This window comes from Haliotis rubra, unplaced genomic scaffold (genome assembly GCF_003918875.1).
Source record: "Haliotis rubra isolate DU_JTF1 unplaced genomic scaffold, ASM391887v1 Scf215, whole genome shotgun sequence".
Lineage (NCBI taxonomy): Eukaryota > Metazoa > Mollusca > Gastropoda > Lepetellida > Haliotidae > Haliotis > Haliotis rubra.
This window is the reverse complement of record NW_025766170.1, coordinates 810,181-832,267: the sequence shown is the minus strand read 5'-3', so window position 1 is coordinate 832,267 and position 22,087 is coordinate 810,181. Positions and strand designations below refer to the sequence as shown.

The 22,087-nt window shown below is 40.2% G+C and overlaps 1 protein-coding gene across 1 annotated transcript in view; it reads right to left on the bottom strand.

Annotated features, from left to right (window-relative positions):
- LOC124276909 (A disintegrin and metalloproteinase with thrombospondin motifs 16-like) overlaps positions 1-19,483 on the bottom strand; it is a 165,646-nt gene extending 146,163 nt beyond the window's left edge. The window contains 1 exon segment of the mRNA XM_046712576.1: positions 18,713-19,483. Coding sequence (XP_046568532.1) covers positions 18,713-18,769 — 57 coding nt within the window. The 5' untranslated portion in view covers positions 18,770-19,483.
- Between the last annotated feature and the right edge of the window lie 2,604 nt (positions 19,484-22,087).

The following is a 22,087-nucleotide window of genomic DNA, read 5'->3' as shown; positions in this document are numbered from 1 at the left end:
CGTATCCAGAGACTATCCATTTGAAATAATCATGTGAAGAGTGTTTGTTTTGTAACGCTGCGCTGTTTTATGCTTAATGACAGCAGCTTGCAAACTGATCAAGTCTGGACCAGAAAAACCAGTATCTGATACCATGATAAACACTTGATTGAGAGAGTGAGTGAAGCTCCAAGTTAGAATTGATCTTCAGTAACTCATGCTTGTTGTAAGAGGTGACTGATGGGATTGGGTGGTCAGACTTGCTGACTTGGCTGACACATGTCATTGTATACCCACTGCGTAGATCGATGCTCATGCTGTTGATCACTGGACTGTCTGGTCCAGACTCGATAATTTACAGTCCTTCGCCATATAGCTGGAATATTGCTAATTAACTCACTCACTCAACCCCCAAAAGTACAAGAATCTGTAAAAATACAGAGTAAAAGCCTCCAAATAGGAATCCTTTGATTCACATATTATGCTATACTTTGAGTTCTAAACAGTGAATCTACCAAATGATATTCATATTATCGAAAGGTAGTTATGTACAGCATGCCTAGGAATTTCAGTATGATGTTACACATCCAGTCTAAGAATAGAAACATTATACTACAGTGTCAGAGAGTAAGACCATGATCAGTGTTTTACAGAATGAGAGAACAAGTAGCACTTGTACAATGATACACACTGCAGCACATACTATACAACAGTATCACAGAGACCATGATATCAATGTGTAACAAGATGAGCATACAAGATAGATTTGTACAATGTTACACACTGCCCAAAGTATGTGTGTTATGAGAGCCCACAGAACCCAGTGGTACAAGGATAGCTGTATTCTCTGCATCTGTCAGGATGGTGTAGGATGTCAATAGGAAACCCACTGATGACTCTAGACAAGCATGAAGTGCTCTCATTATGTACTGGAGGAGGTGGGACGGTGCTGTATTTCCTCCAATCATCAATTCCACATGAACAGCAAGGGAGGGGAATCGTTCATTATACCACATATCCCAGTATTGAATATAATGTCCCACTGTTGTGAACCTCAGAAACAACACACAGTTGTTAAGCTTACGCCAGCAAACACAGAACAACGTCAGCATGACACTGCAGCGGACAGAGACCAAGCTGTGGAAGCTGTTTCTCAGCGCTGCTCACAATGAATGATTCTGATACTGACTTGTGAACCCCACCTTATTTTGATACCTTTATGTAGGAACATGTAGCTTTTGAAACTGTGAACATAGAGTCTCACAAAGGCAAAGACCAATTCAAGCTAAGAATAGTAGGTTAGCTTAGTGCTAAAAGCATTTGCTCATCAATTGAGTGAGTTCAGTTTTATGCCACACTCGGCAATATTACAGTGAGTGAGTGAGTTTAGTTTTACACCGCAATATTCCAGCTATATGGCGGCGGTCTGTAAGGAATTGGGCCTGGACCAGACAATCCAGTGATCAACAGCATGAGCATCGATCTGTGCAGTTGAGAACCGATGACATGTGTCAACCAAGTCAGCGACCCTGACCACCCGATCCCCTTAGTCGCCTCTTATGACAAGCATGGGTTACTGAAGATCAATAGTCTAACCCGGACCTTCACGGGTTAGCTTAGTGCTAAAAGCATTTGCTCATCAATTGAGTGAGCGTGTTCAGTTTTATGCCACACTCAGCAATATTACAGATAAATGGAGGCGGTCTGTAAATAATCGAATCTGAAGCAACAGTGATCAATTCTCACCTGGATCTTCATGGGTACATTCGCTCATCAAACCAGTGAGGTTGATTCCCATATTAACTATAATTTGACTAGCACATTCTTTGTGTCAATCTCCTTGATATTAATATTCTTAGAATAATGGTTAACAAATGTTGATACTCCTTTGGTTGTTCATTCATCTAAATCTTTGACTGACTCAGCAAGTCAGGGATTCAAATGCATTTTGTTCAGTGATTTGTTGAGCTAACAACCACTTCTTTGAGAGCCAGGGTGCCGTTGTACAAAACGATCTTAGCGCTAAGGTGACCGTAACTCCCATACCTTAACATAGACTTAAGGTAGCCTTAGCTCTAAGGTTGTTTTGTACAACGGCACCAGGTTATAAAAGGTCCTCAGCATATAACTGCCTTTGTGATGTGTCCAAACCTCAGTGTCTTCATCAATTGTGTATAATCAGAGTGAGTGAGTGAGTTTAGTTTTACGCCACTTTAGCAATATTCCAGCAATATCATGGCAGGGGACACCAGAAATGGGTTTCACACATTGTACCCATATGGGAAATCGAACTTGGGTCTTCGGCGCGACGAGTGAACGCTTTAACCACTAGAGCTCGATAATACTGGTCATTGACCATAATATCAACAAATCATTTAACAGGTCCAACATCAGACTGACGTGGGAGGAAACCCATAGTGATCCATGTGTTTCACACTTACAGCTTTGGTGAACTTGGTGCTGCCAAAACAAATATATAATCAGGAGGAATTTGGAACTCAATTTCACTTTCATTACAATCTTGCAGGCTAAAACGACGAAATTCTGCATTGCCAAATGCTGCACCTTAGGTAGACTAGCACAAGAAAATAATTAATAGTTTAAATGATATTTTATTAAAGAAAATAAATAACAGATTGGCGGCCTTAGGGTTCCCCTTATCTATCTAAAGGAGATATTTACTACACATCCATTAGCATTCAGTACAGCCTTGGAGCAAGGCTACACCTTCGGTTACTGGGAGACTTACGTGTCTCCCAGAACCATGAGAATAAATTAAATTGGAGTTAAATACTCAAATCTAGATGGATTTGGAAGTCTAGATTGCCTCAATGCCAAGCCAGATATTAAGGATTGTTCTGTACTCCATTTGGATTTGTATTGTAGATAAATATTTTTCAATATTTTTAAATATATTTTTTTCTGGGAATAAAAGTCAGCCTACTGGGCCACACATGGTCCTGATTTGAACAGTGAAGATGACTAACTTATCATGGCTGTTCATTCATATAAAGGGAAAAGAATCCTGCCACTTGCCAAATCATTCACGATAACGTTCCATGTGAAAACTAACATCGTTACAAAAAGAAACTCATTTTCAAGATAGTTTCTTTCTAAGTCTGGCTTACAGTCACCTTTAGATATAATAGAGGCAGGTGTTGCAAATAATTAGCTTTGAATAATCATTTCTTTTTCCCCGATCAGACACGCCAGATAAAATTCAGGCTGTTATGACTGAAGATTCAGTTTGAGTGACAGAACTTTGCTGGGATGTACAGATACTAGCCTGAAAATATGAGGCGCAAGTATATATCTCAGAAATACACAATCACAAGTTCTCTCTCTTTAAGATGTCCATGAGTCTGTACCTAGTACATAGATTTATTAATCTAGATGTTAAAATTATCCAACTTTCCAGTTGAAAAACTTAAAGAAAAAAAGGGATTTTTGCTGATCCTATTCTACTGCTAGTACTAGACACACTCATGAACTACAGGAGCAAATCCCCACTTTAATATGGGAGGTGAGGTGAAATTGGGTTTAACGTTGTGCTTGAGAATATTTTGCTCATATGACAACGTGCATGCGTGTGTATGTGTATGTGCGGCTGCTTGTACTAGCCCAGACTGAAGCTGGTTTTATAGTGCTAGACCATTGAGATACCATGCTGCAGTGAAGCATGAATACCCCACTCAGACACATTATACTGACTCCGAGCCGAACAGTCCTTGTTGTACCCATTAATGCCGAGCACCAGACAGGGACCAACAAGTACCATATTTTAACGTCTTTTGGTATGACGCGGTCGGGGGATCGAACCCGCGACCTTCCGCTCTCCGGGCGGACGCTTTAACCACTACACCACGGAGGCGGTCGCTTAATACACAGAAACCACTTACCCTTTTAAAGTTTTGCATAAAGTGAAGTCAGTGTCAAAAAACATAACATTTAACTCTGAATGGATACAATCTTCATTGCTTCTTTGAGTGGCATTTTATAAGTTGGAAGTCAGGTAGAACAAGTATATATGGATGACAACTTCTTTAATTCTAGAGCACTCCTACTTGATAACAATACAAGAACCTGTATCAAAATATCATGCTTTCATATCTAAAATATTCATTAATAAGATAACATCAACTTATCTGGTTGGCTAACTTTAAAACAAATGAATAACAATACACAAAATTCCACATTTGTGAGTGAGTGAGTGAGTGAGTGAGTGAGTGAGCGAGTTAGTTAGTTTAGTTTTAAGCCGCTTTTAGCAATATTCCATCAATATCACGGGGGGACACCAGAAATGGGCTTCACACGTCGGGAATCGAAACCGGGTCTTTGGCATGACGGCAAACGCTTTAACCACTAGGCTACCGCCCCTCCACATTTGTAGTAGGCAGTAATACTTTGCTTTGATGTCAAATGAAGCAGTGATGTCATAGTTAATGAAATGTGACAGTAGTGTCATTTCGTTTTGCCGTTATCAATAACCAGCCTGTCATAACATTGGCCTTATTCGCTTTTCATTTCACACATGATGGTGTCTCTTGTAACATCCAACATCAGTTCAACTTACTGATAGGATAGATTGACTTGATTGTCTTCCAATTGACTTCCAATTCAATCTTAACAGTTTGCTGTATCACAAGATCAAGCACAACCAAGTATCACATTTTGACTGGACATATATGTGAATCAGTGTCTTATATCGTCCACTGTCAGATTGCACACATACTCAACATGATCAGACTGCCATCCTATTTCGTCAACGACCTTTGCGTCAAATCACAAAAATATAGATTTTTGTCTGATTATGAACGTAACCAAGCACAAACCTATACCCATCTGTGCACTCACATCCAGAATGTCTAATTAAGAATGGGAAATTGATAATAGGATAACAGTATATCATATGATTGCAAAAGACTTTTTCCTGCCGACAACGGGCAGTCAATATTGACTACAGCCTGTCGAGGAGTGAGGAAGCTGTAGAATTTCTCCAGCAAATACAAGCGTGTTAGCTAAACCACCAAGTTCAAACATCAGGACCAGCTCGGTTCCTGCACAGGGCACATACACTAATAGTGACAAATATTATTACAGAAACAAGTGAAACACGTAGAACGTTTGATCACATCTCTAAACCAGGCTTATCCAGCCAGCTAGAAATCATCACATTTTAACAAGAGAAACCACGACCAACACACATCATGGAGCGCTGGTGTGAAATTGCATTAAAGGTTTATTGCGCTAAAGTGAGCAATGTTCATCGTTAAGTCCAGTTTTTGCTATCAAATCATAAGGTTACCCTCCATGACTCTAACATCCACTCGTGTTGTAGGCAGAGCTTTGTTGGCAACTTTGCCAGAACCAGGACAGCCAACATGAGGGCTGCAGATTACAAACAAATTCAGAACAAGTTCCCCAGGTACGCATGGGTGTCAATGGTCATATCAATAGTTCTTTTCAGGAATAGACTTATTTTGTATGAGAGGCAATAGTGGTTGTTAAAATGAGTATATGGCACAATGGGAACAATTGTGATTGTAACAATGGGTATATTGTATAAAGAGGAGAAAAGTGGTTGTAACAATGGGTAAATAGTATGAAGAGAATAATAGTGATTGTAACAATGGGTATATAGTATGACTGACTGACTGACTGACTGAGTTTGGTTTTACGCCGCTTTTAGCAATATTCCAGCAACGTCACGGCGGGGGACACCAGAAATGGGCTTCACACATTGTGCCCATGTGGGGATTCGAACCCGGGTCTTCGGCATGACGAGCCAACGCTTTAACCACTAGGCTACCCCACCGCCCCGTATATAGTATGAAGAGAAATATAGTGATTGTAACAATGGGTATATAGTATGAAGAGAATAATAGTGATTGTAACAATGGGTAAATAGTATGAAGAGAAAAATAGTGATTGTAACAATGGGTATATAGTATGAAGAGAAAAATAGTGATTGTAACAATGGGTATATAGTATGAAGAGAAAAATAGTGATTGTAACAATGGGTATATAGTATGAAGAACAATGAATGAATAATAAGTGATTGTAACAATGGGTATATAGTATGAAGAGAAAAATAGTGATTGTAACAATGGGTATATTGTATGAAGAGAGAAAAATGGTGATTGTAACAATGGGTATATATAGTATGAAGAGAATAATAGTGATTGTAACAATGGGTATATTGTATAAAGAGGAAATAATAGTGATTGTAACAATGGGTATATAGTATGAAGAGAATAATAGTGATTGTAACAATGGGTATATAGTATGAAGAGAATAATAGTGATTGTAACAATGGGTATATAGTATGAAGAGAATAATAGTGATTGTAACAATGGGTATATAGTATGAAGAGAATAATAGTGATTGTAACAATGGATATATTGAAGAGAATAACAGTGATAAAATGGATATATTGTATAAAGAGAATAATAGTGATTGTAACAATGGGTATATGGTATGAAGAGAATAATAGTGATTGTAACAATGGGTATATAGTATGAAGAGAATAACAGTGATTGTAACAATGGGTATATAGTATGAAGAGAATAATAGTGATTGTAACAATGGGTATATAGTATGGAAGAGAGAAACAATAATATTGATTGTAACAATGGGTATATAGTATGAATAGAGAATAATAGTGATTGTAACAATGGGTATATTGTATGGAAGGGGTAAGAGTGGCTGTAAAAATGGCTAGACTGTACAAAATGACAAAAGTAGCCATTCGGGTTATTTCCACTTTGTGTGTTTTCATATCTTACATAGCCTGAAAGAATGCTAAGTAACCATAAAGTCTAAGTAATCGATGCCTATGGTGCCTATGGTACCAACTCCAAGTCTTCAAAGTTTAGTTGACAGCCTGTACTATGAATGACCTTTGATGTTGGGGAATATCAGCCAGGTAACACGTATAACCACTCAATCACCAATTCAGTGATGTGGTGTTAGGCAATAACAGGGCTCGATTTAGTGCTTTGTTACGTCCACTTGTGCAACCCAATATTACAAAGTGCAACCTAGATATTTGTCTAACTTGCACCAGGTGCAACTCGATTTTTGAGAGGGTAAAAGCTGAATAAAACATCTAAATAATTTCATATTTCTTACATTAAATATATTAAGCATATTTCTTACATTAAATATTGCAATAAAAGCAGTAAACTGGAATTTGGCTGGTGCAACTAGATTTTTTATCTTAGGTTGCACCTGGTGCAAGTAGGTTAACATCTCTTAAATCGAGCCCTGAATAATCACTCATTCCCGATTCAGTGAATCAAACATAAAGGCTAAATATCAGATAATGCAAATCCATGTTTAGTCCTTGGCTCCACTGTAACTGAGGATGTTACTAAACCAGCCTTGTTTATCAATGGGGAAAGGCCAACTCAAGTATAAAGACCTGCCATTGCTGCAGATGCTATACTACAAGAGTAGTGTTTCACATCCATCAAAGCATAAACAATGATCCAAGCAATACACTTGGATGCAGAAACAACCATCTGCATTCTGCCAACACTGCACACATCAAGAATGAAGATGAAGAAACAGCCAGCTATCATCATTGCAGGATACACTGCCTACAACAATTGTATCAGTGTCCTGGAGACAACATTCCACAGTGGGTGTTTGCATCTCACAGAAAAGAAAATATTAAGTTTAGCCAAAAAAATAGCCACACAATGAAAACAGCAACAGATGCTTGTAGCATGCGCTGCAGGAAATACAATATACATACCAACATGCGCGAGCCAAGGTTAGTTATATTAAGACAATCTGTCACCTTCGACATGAAGCCTAGCTAATAACATTTCGCAACTCCAGGAAAGAAAACAAGGAACTGGTAGGTGTTCACAGGGGGGAGGACAAAGACAACAGGAATCGGGAGTTACAGAGTACAGCGGAACCAGAGCTGGACCAGCATGGGAAGGAGGGTCAGCGGAGGCAGGTGTGCGGTCACACTGGACAAACTCCAACAAGCAGCTTCTGGTGACTCTCAGCAAGGAAAACAGGTTGTGTAAGAGGTGATGAATGAAAACAGCTTCAGAAAGAAGTGGATAGAAACTGAAGCCCTATGTGAAGGTGCTCCCTTGCTGGGCCCTGTTTCACAAAGCTATCGTAGCGCTACAACTGTCGTAAGTTTATGTTACAGTATAGGAGTTACGACAGTCGACAGTCGGAGGGTTACGATAGCTTTGTGAAATGGGGCCCTGGTGGACACAGACGTATGGAGGGATGAGGCCACGAACTAAAACCAGAACATCTTCTTGAGCCACATAGCTGGTCCTCTCACAGATGGACTTCTTTTTTATTGTTGGAAAGATTAGAAGACTGGGACTGAAGTCTCATATCACCCCAAAAGTCAGTCTTCTTCATATTCAAGTATATCTTACCAGAAACCTTACTGTGAGTTCTCAGTCAACAAAAGGATTTCCTGTAAGTTGGGAGCTAAATATTACCAGTTCTTGATACATTCCCCAACCTGATACAGTTAGGCCCAACATATGTTCTTCACTGATATGCTGTTTGCTCTTAATGCCACTTTAATAGAACAACCATATCTCTTCTAGTTTGCTTCCAGGACATCAACTCAACTAAGCCCTGAGAAGACCACTTTCCTTGCTTGCAAAAGAGAGCCCACCTAAACTGAAGACAGCCTCCATATCCTTTCTGGACTTCCAACCCATCTCTGATGATTAGCTCTCAAAACATCAACTCCATCAAATTTCTCACAACCGGCTCTCCCATCTTGCTACTGAAACATCAACCCCCATCACATGACTGACAACCATCTGCCCAATCTTGGTACTGAAACATCAACCCCCATCACATGCCTGACAACCATCTGCCCAATCTTGGTACTGAAACATCAACCCCCATCACATGCCTGACAACCATCTGCCCAATCTTGGTACTGAAACATCAACCCCCATCACATGCCAGACAACCATCTGTCCAATCTTGCTACTGAAACATCAACCCCCATCACATGCCTGACAACCATCTATCCAATCTTGCTACTGAAACATCAACCCATATCACATATCTACAACCATCTGCCCAATCTTGGTACTGAAACATCAACCCCCATCACATGCCTGACAACCATCTGCCCAATCTTGCTACTGAAACATCAACCCCCATCACATATCTACAACCATCTGCCCAATCTTGGTACTGAAACATCAACCCCCATCACATGCCTGACAACCATCTGCCCAATCTTGGTACTGAAACATCAACCCTATCACATGCCTGACAACCATCTGTCCAATCTTGGTACTGAAACATCAACCCCAATCACATGCCTGACAACCATCTGCCCAATCTTGGTACTGAAACATCAACCCTATCACATGCCTGACAACCATCTGTCCAATCTTGGTACTGAAACATCAACCCCCATCACATCCCTGACAACCAGCTCTCCCATCTTGCTGTTCAAACATCAACTCCATCACATGCCTGACAACCAGCTGTCCAATCTTGCTACTGAAACATCAACCCCCATCACATGCCTGACAACCATCTGTCCAATCTTGGTACTGAAACATCAACCCCCATCACATCCCTGACAACCAGCTCTCCCATCTTGCTGTTCAAACATCAACTCCATCACATGCCTGACAACCAGCTGTCCAATCTTGCTACTGAAACATCAACCCCCATCACATGCCTGACAACCATCTGTCCAATCTTGGTACTGAAACATCAACCCCCATCACATCCCTGACAACCAGCTCTCCCATCTTGCTGTTCAAACATCAACTCCATCCCATATCTGACAACCAGCTGTCCTATCTAGGATACAGACCGTTCACAGATAATGGCCACTGTAGTCAATGCTTTCCACGTAAGTTTGACAAGCTTTCAAACTTTATACCCTTGACTACAAATTTGTAAATATAATCATGTGTCATACAGGTAACTAGGAGCAAGTGTATTGTTTTACCAGAAATCAGCTTCTCCACACAACATTGAACCATGACATTCAAAACACAATGTGCCAACGAAGGTTCAATATTCTAGCCTACTCTTGTCAAATCTCGTAAACCCTAGCAAACTCCAGTAATGTAAGCAACATTTTCACACTGGATTTCTCTGTTCAACAACATTGTTAAAAAGAACTCTCCTGGTCTCTGTTTCCAATCTTATATTTATTCAAGCCAAAGAGACTGAATAACTTGCCTTGCATTTCCTGTTATCAACGATATTGTATGGTCAAAGGATATCTTTAAAAGCTTTTAAAACAAATTCTCAAATGAATAAAAATCATGAGATATCCCACTACAGAGATAAATTCTGTTTTCGTAAACCTCTTGCTTAAAAATTGATAGCTGTGATAATGTGTCTAAAGCACTTCTGAAATACTTTCAGCAATTCACGAAAATGTGATAGACATTTTCTCAGGGATAGTTGTTACAGAAATGAAACTGATATTCATTATCAGAAACTGTGCTGAATTCTAATCTGTACATGTGTACCACACCACACCGTACCACACCAACCTCCACACAAGGTATCTCCTTCCCAACAACATTCCATAGCGAACATCAATAAACACTTTTGGATAAAGATTCAAGTATTGCCTGATGTACAAATAATCCTATCAAGTTTGCATATCTTGATTAAATCATCGCATAATACGAATTCCATGCCAGACTTAACAAATTTCTCAGAAACGAACAAAGCATAACGTTCATACCAAAAAACTCTGCGACATGTAACCATCCTTGTGGCATCACATGAACCAACGGCAGACTCTCTGAACCAATATATATTTCGCGTTTGGTATTATGGCACTCGGCAACCACATAACTGGCTTTAGGTACAGGCAGCAGTTGATACAAAACCAACATGTCCGCCATGCAGATTAAGAAGTTGGGCAGCTTGGGTGACAATCTCTACATTTGTTTTGACACGTTCTCTCACCATTGCCACTAGGAAAACAAACGGTGGGCGTAATCTTACAACAAGCAAAGATCATGTTATGCTATCAGGTAGTGAGGGCACAAAATAATCGCATCACAGCTCTTAATATAGTGCCATTTATTTGGATGGTGGTGTCAAGGCTGGAGGAAGTGTACCTGCAGTGTGGTCCGGTGGTTGACAGTGCTGGTGTTGTCTTCAGCAACACTGAATGTTCACAATATTGGGTGGTCTCAATTCAATACCCAAACATCTTGTGAATAACTTGTCAGTCTGAACTCAGTAACATGAGTTTCTGAGCATGTATCTGTTCTCTGTAGGTTGGGAGAGGGCAGTGGTTTTATATTTTTGTTACCCACTTTGAAGCCCAAAATGAGTTTCTGAGCATGTATCTGTTCTCTGTAGGTTGGGAGAGGGCAGTGGTTTTATATTTTTGTTACCCACTTTGAAGCCCAAAATGAGTTTCTGAGCATGTATCTGTTCTCTGTAGGTTGGGAGGGCAGTGGTTTTATATTTTTGTTACCCACTTTGAAGCCCCAAATGAGTTTCTGAGCATGTATCTGTTCTCTGTAGGTTGGAAGAGGGCAGTGGTTTTATATTCTGGTTGCCCACTTGGAAGCCTAACAACAAAGAAGGGAGTCGATCAGAAATTAAATGGGGAAAGCAATGAATCTTGTGAATAACTTGTCAGTCTGATCACAGTAACATGAGTGTCTGAGCATGTATCTGTTCTCTATAGGATGGGAGAGGGCATGGGTTTTATATTGCGGTTACCCATTTGGAAGCCTAACAATAATGAAGGGAGTTGGCCAGAAATTTACTAGAATTTAAAGAACCACTGGCCAGAAACTTAAGAAGATGCCAAAAGAACTGACAATTTCCAATAACCTAACTAGGAAATGTGGTAGACTAACATCTAGTCTCTGAAGTGAAAATATTTTACAGAAAGCAAAACAGTTCATAAATAATTAGCATAAAATATAGTGAAAAGGAGCGCACAGACTTTCTTCATTTTCTGAACTGCGGGACATCATGACTGCTTTGTACTTAAGTTAGACAACATGGCCATACTGCACTTAAGTCAGACAAGATGGCAGCTCTGTGCTTAAATTGGACAACATGTTCAAGTTGCACTTAAGTTGGACAAGATTGCAGCTCTGTGCTTAAGTTGAGACAACATGGTCAAGTTGCATTTAAGTTAGACAAGATGGCAGCTCTGTGCTTAAGTTGGATAACATGGCCATGCTGCACTTAAGTCAGACAAGATGGCAGCTCTGTGCTTAAGTTGGATAACATGGCCATGCTGCACTTAAGTCAGACAAGATGGCAGCTTTGTGCTTAAGTTGGACAACATGGCCATGCTGCACTTGAGTCAGACAAGATGGCAGCTCTGTGCTTAAGTTGGGACAACATGGTCAAGTTGCACTTAAGTTAAATGAGATGGCAGCTCTGTGCTTGTGGCATCACATGAACCAACGGCAGACTCTCTGAACCAATATATATTTCGCGTTTGGTATTACGGCACTCGGCAACCACATAACTGGCTTTAGGTACAGGCAGCAGTTGATACAAAACCAACATGTCCGCCATGCAGATTAAGAAGTTGGGCAGCTTGGGTGACAATCTCTACGTTTGTTTTGACACGTTCTCTCACCATTGCCACTAGGAAAACAAAAACGGTGGGCGTAATCTTACAACAAGCAAAGATCATGTTATGCTATCAGATAGTGAGGGCACAAAATAATCGCATCACAGCTCTTAATATAGTGCCATTTATTTGGATGGTGGTGTCAAGGCTGGAGGAAGTGTACCTGCAGTGTGGTCCGGTGGTTGACAGCGCTGGTGTTGTCTTCAGCAACACTGAATGTTCACAATATTGGGTGGTCTCAATTCAATACCCAAACATCTTGTGAATAACTTGTCAGTCTGAACTCAGTAACATGAGTTTCTGAGCATGTATCTGTTCTCTGTAGGTTGGGAGAGGGCAGTGGTTTTATATTGTTGTTACCCACTTTGAAGCCCTGAATGAGTTTCTGAGCATGTATCTGTTCTCTGTAGGTTGGGAGAGGGCAGTAGTTTTATATTCTGGTTGCCCACTTGGAAGCCTAACAACAAAGAAGGGAGTCGATCAGAAATTAAATGGGGAAAGCAATGAATCTTGTGAATAACTTGTCAGTCTGATCACAGTAACATGAGTGTCTGAGCATGTATCTGTTCTCTATAGGATGGGAGAGGGCATGGGTTATATATTGCGGTTACCCATTTGGAAGCCTAACAATAATGAAGGGAGTTGGCCAGAAATTTACTAGAATTTAAAGAACCACTGGCCAGAAACTTAAGAAGATGCCAAAAGAACTGACAATTTCCAATAACCTAACTAGGAAATGTGGTAGACTAACATCTAGTCTCTGAAGTGAAAATATTTTACAGAAAGCAAAACAGTTCATAAATAATTAGCATAAAATATAGTGAAAAGGAGCGCACAGACTTTCTTCATTTTCTGAACTGCGGGACATCATGACTGCTTTGTACTTAAGTTAGACAACATGGCCATACTGCACTTAAGTCAGACAAGATGGCAGCTCTGTGCTTAAATTGGACAACATGTTCAAGTTGCACTTAAGTTGGACAAGATTGCAGCTCTGTGCTTAAGTTGAGACAACATGGTCAAGTTGCATTTAAGTTAGACAAGATGGCAGCTCTGTGCTTAAGTTGGATAACATGGCCATGCTGCACTTAAGTCAGACAAGATGGCAGCTCTGTGCTTAAGTTGAGACAACATGGTCAAGTTGCATTTAAGTTAGACAAAATGGCAGCTCTGTGCTTAAGTTGGATAACATGGCCATGCTGCACTTAAGTCAGACAAGATGGCAGCTCTGTGCTTAAGTTGGGACTACATGGTCAAGTTGCACTTAAGTTAAATGAGATGGCAGCTCTGTGCTTGTGGCATCACATGAACTAACGGCAGACTCTTTGAACCAATATATATTTCAAGGTTTGGTATTACGGCACTTTCGGCAACCACATAACTGGCTTTAGGTACAGGCAGCAGTTGATACAAAACCAACATGTCCGCCATGCAGATTAAGAAGTTGGGCAGCTTGGGTGACAATCTCTACGTTTGTTTTGACACGTTCTCTCACCATTGCCACTAGGAAAACAAAAACGGTGGGCGTAATCTTACAACAAGCAAAGATCATGTTATGCTATCAGATAGTGAGGGCACAAAATAATCGCATCACAGCTCTTAATATAGTGCCATTTATTTGGATGGTGGTGTCAAGGCTGGAGGAAGTGTACCTGCAGTGTGGTCCGGTGGTTGACAGCGCTGGTGTTGTCTTCAGCAACACTGAATGTTCACAATATTGGGTGGTCTCAATTCAATACCCAAACATCTTGTGAATAACTTGTCAGTCTGAACTCAGTAACATGAGTTTCTGAGCATGTATCTGTTCTCTGTAGGTTGGGAGAGGGCAGTGGTTTTATATTGTTGTTACCCACTTTGAAGCCCAAAATGAGTTTCTGAGCATGTATCTGTTCTCTGTAGGTTGGGAGAGGGCAGTAGTTTTATATTCTGGTTGCCCACTTGGAAGCCTAACAACAAAGAAGGGAGTCGATCAGAAATTAAATGGGGAAAGCAATGAATCTTGTGAATAACTTGTCAGTCTGATCACAGTAACATGAGTGTCTGAGCATGTATCTGTTCTCTATAGGATGGGAGAGGGCATGGGTTATATATTGCGGTTACCCATTTGGAAGCCTAACAATAATGAAGGGAGTTGGCCAGAAATTTACTAGAATTTAAAGAACCACTGGCCAGAAGCCAAAAGAACTGACAATTTCCAATAACCTAACTAGGAAATGAGGTAGACTAACATCTAGTCTCTGAAGTGAAAATACTTTACAGAAAGCAAAACAGTTCATAAATAATTAGCATAAAATATAGTGAAAAGGAGCGCACAGACTTTCTTCATTTTCTGAACTGCGGGACATCATGACTGCTTTGTACTTAAGTTAGACAACATGGCCATACTGCACTTAAGTTAGATGACATGGCAGCTCTGTGCTTTAGTGGAGACAACATGGTCAAGTTGCACTTAAGTTAGACAAGATGGCAACTCTGTGCTTAAGTCGGACAACATGGTCAAGTTGCATTTAAGTTAGACAAGATGGCAGCTCTGTGCTTAAGTTGGATAACATGGCCATGCTGCTCTTAAGTTAGACAAGATGGCAACTCTGTGCTAAAGTTGGGACAACATGGTCAAGTTGCACTTAAGTTAGACAAGATGGCAGCTCTGTGCTTAAGTTGGACAACATGGTCAAGTTGCACTTAAGTTAGACAAGATGGCAACTCTGTGCTAAAGTTGGGACAACATGGTCAAGTTGCACTTAAGTCAGACAAGATGGCAGCTCTGTGCTTAAGTTGGGACAACATGGTCAAGTTGCACTTAAGTTAGATGAGATGGCCACTCTGTGCTTAAGCCGGACAACATGGTCAAGTTGCATTTAAGTTAGACAAGATGGCAGCTCCGTGCTTAAGTTGGATAACATGGCCATGCTGCTCTTAAGTTAGACAAGATGGCAATTCTGTGCTTAAGTTGGGACAACATGGTCAAGTTGCACTTAAGTTAGATGAGATGGCAACTCTGTGCTAAAGTTGGGACAACATGGTCAAGTTGCACTTAAGTCAGACAAGATGGCAACTCTGTGCTTAAGTTGGGACAACATGGTCAAGTTGCACTTAAGTTAGATGAGATGGCCACTCTGTGCTTAAGCTGGACAACATGGTCAAGTTGCATTTGCCATAAGTTAGACAAGATGGCAGCTCTGCTGCTTAAGTTGGACAACATGGCCATGCTGCTCTTGCACTAAGTTAGACAAGGTGGCAATTCTGTGCTCAAGTTGGGACAACATGGTCAAGTTGCACTTAAGTTAGACAAGATGGCAACTCTGTGCTAAAGTTGGGACAACATGGTCAAGTTGCACTTAAGTTAGACAAGATGGCAGCTCTGTGCTTAAGTTGGGACAACATGGTCAAGTTGCACTTAAGTTAGACAAGATGGCAACTCTGAGCTTAAGTTGGACAACATGGTCAAGTTGCATTTAAGTTAGACAAGATGGCAGCTCTGTGCTTAAGTTGGGACAACATGACCCTTAAGTGCTTAGTGGACATCATCCCACCATATGTTCAATTTGGACAAGATGGCTATTAAGTTGAACAAAATGACTGTTCTCAGCATGTGTTTGACAACAGAACAACTCTGTGGTTAAATCTGACGAGGCTCAAGCTGTATCAGGTTGTCTGCCATCTGGGCAATTTGAACACCTCAGTGTATGGTAACCAGGGTTTCTTGTTAATGGCAAGCCATAACCACATCAAACTGCCATGTGGCTGCCCTATGCTACAGTGTAAAACAGACATCCCTTTCCCTGATGAATGCAATCCATGACAACTAAACAATATTCCCATCCTAGCGGAGCAGAAGCAGGAGAAGAAGGAGAGTCGACATCAAAGTACCATGACTACATGGACCAGGTCCCGTCCTGGAATGCAACAGACAACTCTGTCACCCATCTCTGGTATTTACATCTGTTTTCGTTCATGGCGTCCAATACAACGTCATCTGTTAACCAAATATTTATTGTTTGGCATGCCTGGTCTAGCGGTCTTGTAGCAAGATATCTGAGGGCACTGACCTAGGGTGTGATGTTTGCATGAGATCAACAGCCGAGGAGCATCAGCAAAACATTGTTAAAATGCTATCTTTGATTTACACAAGCAGTGTGGTTAAAGAATACCCTGGGAGCAATGTAGTACATACTTAAACCATGTCAAACTACCACCGTGCAAAACAAAAGAATCATAAAGTGATATATCAAGAGGAGACATGGCATAAAAATCACTTCTAATTACTGGTAACATACTGAAGTTCTTGAAAGTTTAGCATTCACCTGATGAAGGAGCAAGAATTAGCTCTGAAATGTCGTACAAAGATAAAAAAGAAGTTGTTATCCATAAAAAACGTGTCATGCATTCATGGTATCATACTGATGAAGCAAGATCCAAATGAATATTTGGGAAGGTATGTCTCTGTAGCAAAGAATGAATTTCTTGAAATTTGTTTGATATATACAAATATTTCATCATCACTAACGTTTGTGTCCAGTATAAATATGAACACGAAAAAACCAAAACACTTAACAACCCTTGTTAATCCCCCCAATGCTGGTGTTGAACCCATTCAAGAGGAGAGTAGCATAATGGCATCTCATAATAAAATTTGCAGTAACTACTTACCAAGTAAGATTTACGTATCACATGAATTATGAATGGAATGCACAAATGCACAGCTTTCTAAATACATTAGTTTATATCCCTCAAAATGAAAATCCCACAATTGAAAAAGATCAGATAATGATATTAAACGGTGCATGGCTATTAAATATGCAAACTTGTAACAAATGTAGTTACACAATAAGCAATGAATTATCTTTTCAAAATGATAAAAGTGGCTACAAATTATACAAGGATTGCAAGTAAAAATCACAAGACTTCATACACAGTAAACTATCAGATCATCAAATACTGTTACATATATCCCATGCTGGAAAATGGACTGTCATTAATAAGCTGTTAATTGAAAGAAAGTGCTAAAACACTGCCTTGTGGCAAGTCAGTAAACACTGTTATGTACATCTGACACCATTACTAAAACAAACACGAGAGATCACAACATGTAGAGCCACACAATGTGTTCTGCTATCACAGCTTATTGAGGCTCCTTGTACTGCAAGGAACATGCTCTGCCGCAGCAGCCTTAAAATTCATTTTCTGATAACATTGACAAAAACAATGACAGCCTGGCCTATATACTATATATACCATCTAGTCTAGTCCACGATCAGAACTGCAAAGTTATCTTAGGACGTTCAAACTTTAAAACCCTTATATAATTACCAATATCATTTAATCTTTAACATAAAAATGGAACAAGAAATTTCAAAAATTACAACTTTTTTACTTTCCAAAAAAGAGTGTAAATGCACTCAAGTGTTCAACAAATAAACATCACATATTAACCAAAATAAACAAGTCTAGCAGAACTAACAGGTGTCTCCTTACAAATCATGCAGCTATGTCTAAAGACGCCAACCATTTATTCAGTACTTTTGCATGAAGAGCACCGTACTAAGGGATTATCGGAGAGCGTAACCTAGTGGTATATTAGAAAGAACAACAAATAGTTGGATCACAGACCGTAGACAAGCTGATTTCAGCTGGTATTTAGAAAACAGTTTTTCCACAAGTAAGAGACGAGCGCTAACCCTCACAGGTAAAGAAAGGTGAGGTGGGAGTTAACGAGGTGTTGACCAGGTGAGACTAAGTGTAGCCAGGTGGACCCATCACCTTTATGTCCTAACCAGCAGTAGTTTCCTATGCATACATTATCCTTTTCCACACAACACGGAAGTCTGCCACAAGCTCAGGTCATTAGCACGACATCACTTATGAAAGCCAAACATACTGCGTGAACATTTTGCACAGCCGTTTTTCTCCTTCAGAATGTGAACAAAATACATCAAAGACTTGTAAGGCGACGTTGAATCAACGCTCTTAAATTCCACATAATGTCAACAGTGACATGTTTTGCACCAATAATTGCATTCAGCATTATGAAGTGACTCACTAATTAAGTTAATTACATTGATGACTTGTGCCATCAGCCCAGTGCTTCATGTAAACACGGGCAATGAGTTGCGTAAGTGAAAAGTAATACATTACCATCACTGTAAGGATGAGGAGGCTGCCCATGGGTTGTATCACGTCCAGGTAACTCATCGTTAAAGGTGAGATATCCAGTGCCAATATCAGGTAAAATCACAGGTAAAAATCAAGGTATGACAGTAGGTCCGTCATAGGCCACTGGGAGAGCATTAGGGGCAAAATAGGGGCTAATTGCAATGATTGCCCACACAGGTATAAGGGAGAATATACAGATGTTAACAAGAAAACTCCTGCTACTAGTTTTGGTTTTGACAGTCTACACTCAACACAGTTTCCTAGTCACTAGTCTGCACTGGAGTCCGGAGAGATTACTGTGCACATTGTGGCTGGCTCATGAATGATTGCAGCTTCGGCCAATCACAGTCAATTTATAGTCGACATTTAAAGGGCCCCTTGGCTATTGAAGCGTTACACAAACTGTCTAGCTTACCCTCCGCTATCTCACATGGTGACCTGACACACACTAAGCAGCTCTGCCCAGCCAGCACTAACACCACTGATTCACCACCCTCCACTCCAGGTCCCAGCAGGTCCCAAACAGATCCGACACAGGTCCCACACAGGTCAGACGGTGGTCCCACTACACTGATAATCATGTCCCATCCTGGGTGAGAAGTGGGTAAAACAAATGTCCTGTGCTGTGGCATGTAGAAGTTTGAGGTCCATGTGTATCCGTCTGCTACTCCCTCCTTCCCTCTCTCCTCCAGTCCTCTGTCTGCCCTCACTTGAGAGTTGCTTATGCAGCTTATCAGAGTTGCATCACAGCACTAGTGCCAGGAGAAACGCTGGTGCCACTCTGCATGTCTAGTGCCTCTGCTCCAACTCCCCTCTACCAACATACACATCTTCCATATCAATGAACATTTTTATTTCCATGTGACCCAACTTTCGGTTCACTTAAAACAAATGTGTTTGCAATAAATGAAATCTGGAACATCAGTTTTTAATTCAAAAGCTTCAACAACTGCAAACTTAACTCTGATTGAGTGAGGGACTTGGTTATGGCTGCTTGGAACAGTGTTTCAGTTATGTCATGGCGTGTCGGCTTGTGGGAGAGAAGCCCGAAGTGACACACATGATGTTTACTTATTTTGTGAAATCCATGACAACATATATGGTGATGACAAACCCAGAGATTTAATCAAGGTTAACAGGGTCAACTGGGTTAACTGGGTTAACGAGCAGGGTCAAGGGATGGAACTGAGCTCAGGAAATTGAACGAGTCATATGTGCCCCCTAATGATTTAGTTGTTTCTGACCATTCAGTCACTTTATGAACAAGCAGACGCAACTGAGAATCAGCAAGTTGTGACTGAGCCATCCATGGATCACAATCACTGTTGTGAAACAAGGATTCAGTTACTGTGAGTTGAATCCAACTCCACTTTCAACAGTTCTTCTGCTACTGCACAGTCTGTCATGTTTCAGTTTCATGTGGGATCAGTGTGGTGACACCCAGGAGCCATGTCTTTGTTATTTTTTATCACCGCACTCAGCAATATTCCAGCCATATTATGGCAGTCTGTAAATAATAGAATCTGGACCAGACAATCCAGTGATTGACATCATGAGCATCATTTTATATAAGTGAGAAATGATGACATGCATCAACGAAGTCAGCAAGTCTGACCAGCCATCCCATTAGTCGACCTGTGACGATCCGGGTTAGAATTGATCTTCAGTAACCCATGCTTGTCGTAAGAGGCGACTGACGGGATCAGGTGGTCAGGACCGATGACTTCGTTGACACATGTCATCGTATTCCAATTGCATGCTCATGCTGTTGATCACTGAATTGTCTGGTCCAGACTCGAATATTTACCGACCGCCACCATATAGCTGGAATATTGCTGAGTGCGGTCTAAAACTAAACTCACTCACTCATCCCAATAGTTACCTGTATGGCAAGCATGGGTTGCTGAATATCAATTATAACCCAGATCTTCACGGGTCCCCAGGAGTATTGGATCAGACAGACAATCCTCATATGGCAATCTAGGATTTAAACAGCAGTCTAGTACTTCATTTTGGTTACTTTCTACAGTGCACCCATCCAACAATGAGTCATGCATCACAAAAATGTATCCTAACCAGAGCTCCAGATAAGATTTAGCTCATGTGGGTACTGTACCCACTGTATTTTTTTGGAGTGGGTATTATGAATGTTGAGTGGGTATTTCATTTTCCGTTACCCACTGCTTTCATATATGTGCGTATTTCAGTCATTTTACTCACCTATTATGTCATTGAGTAAGTTTACTAAGCAGGTATGTTCTGCCTTATGTCATACCTAATCAAAACCAAATTAACTATAATGGAAATCACTCATCCTATACTGATAATACAACACTTGTCCTAAACTAACAGTACAACTTGATAGCATTCGAGGTCATTTTCATTACGCCATGCGATTTTTATAAATATATTCCGTACGCATTTGTTTTAAACTTTTTGCGCATCTAACATTTTGAATGCGTAATTGGTACGCAACAATTATTTTTCAATGCGTAAATGGAAATTTTCTATGCTTATTTTACCCGGATAAACCCGGATACGCAGCTTATCTGGGTCTCTGCCAACCTCTGTGTTGTCACAAACACTAAAGCATTGTTTGCTGAAACTAACTTATATCCACCAGGAGGTTCATTAATTATTAAGGGAGATGAAATGATTGAGAGCCAGACAGGGTTTGCGTGAGAGGGAGCAAAAACACCGGTGAGGAGGGAACACAGAAACAATCAGGTGTTGAGTGAGTTGGTTCGTCAAGCAGTGTGAGAGTCTAGGTGAGAGAGAAGAACAGATGAGAGGTACAAATGAGAAAGTGTACTTCTCAACTTCTGCCTCACCAAAACACATTTATCACAGGGTCATTAAAACATTGTTAAATACAAAGTGGATGTTGTATCATGAACTAGCTAATGTTGATTTCAGTTCAGTTATCTTGATCTACTGAGTACAACCATTCTTGACTACTTAAATTTATGTTTTGAGGTGCCTATGTTAAACCTTCTTATGGCTTAGTGAAGAATGTGAGTGAATCTGAGTGTCTATGTCAGTGTTAATTTTAAAAAAATATATCTGAGTCCATGACATTATACCTTAATATGAACGTCAGTAACAGAACATATTTAACTAACAATTGCATTTTAAACTCTGGCATAATCTTGCTTGTTTCTTTTAAAGATGCCTATCTTTTCCTATATGATCTGGGAAAAGCACTACCCTTCTAAATGTAACAGGGACTCAGAAATAAAATATTAATTAGGCCAGACCAATTTTATTTCTTGTTTTACAGACTTTTGTACTCAAAAATCCTAAAGGCAGGAGGAAAAAAATAAACATAAAAATAATTAAAAGCTAAAAGTATTTTAC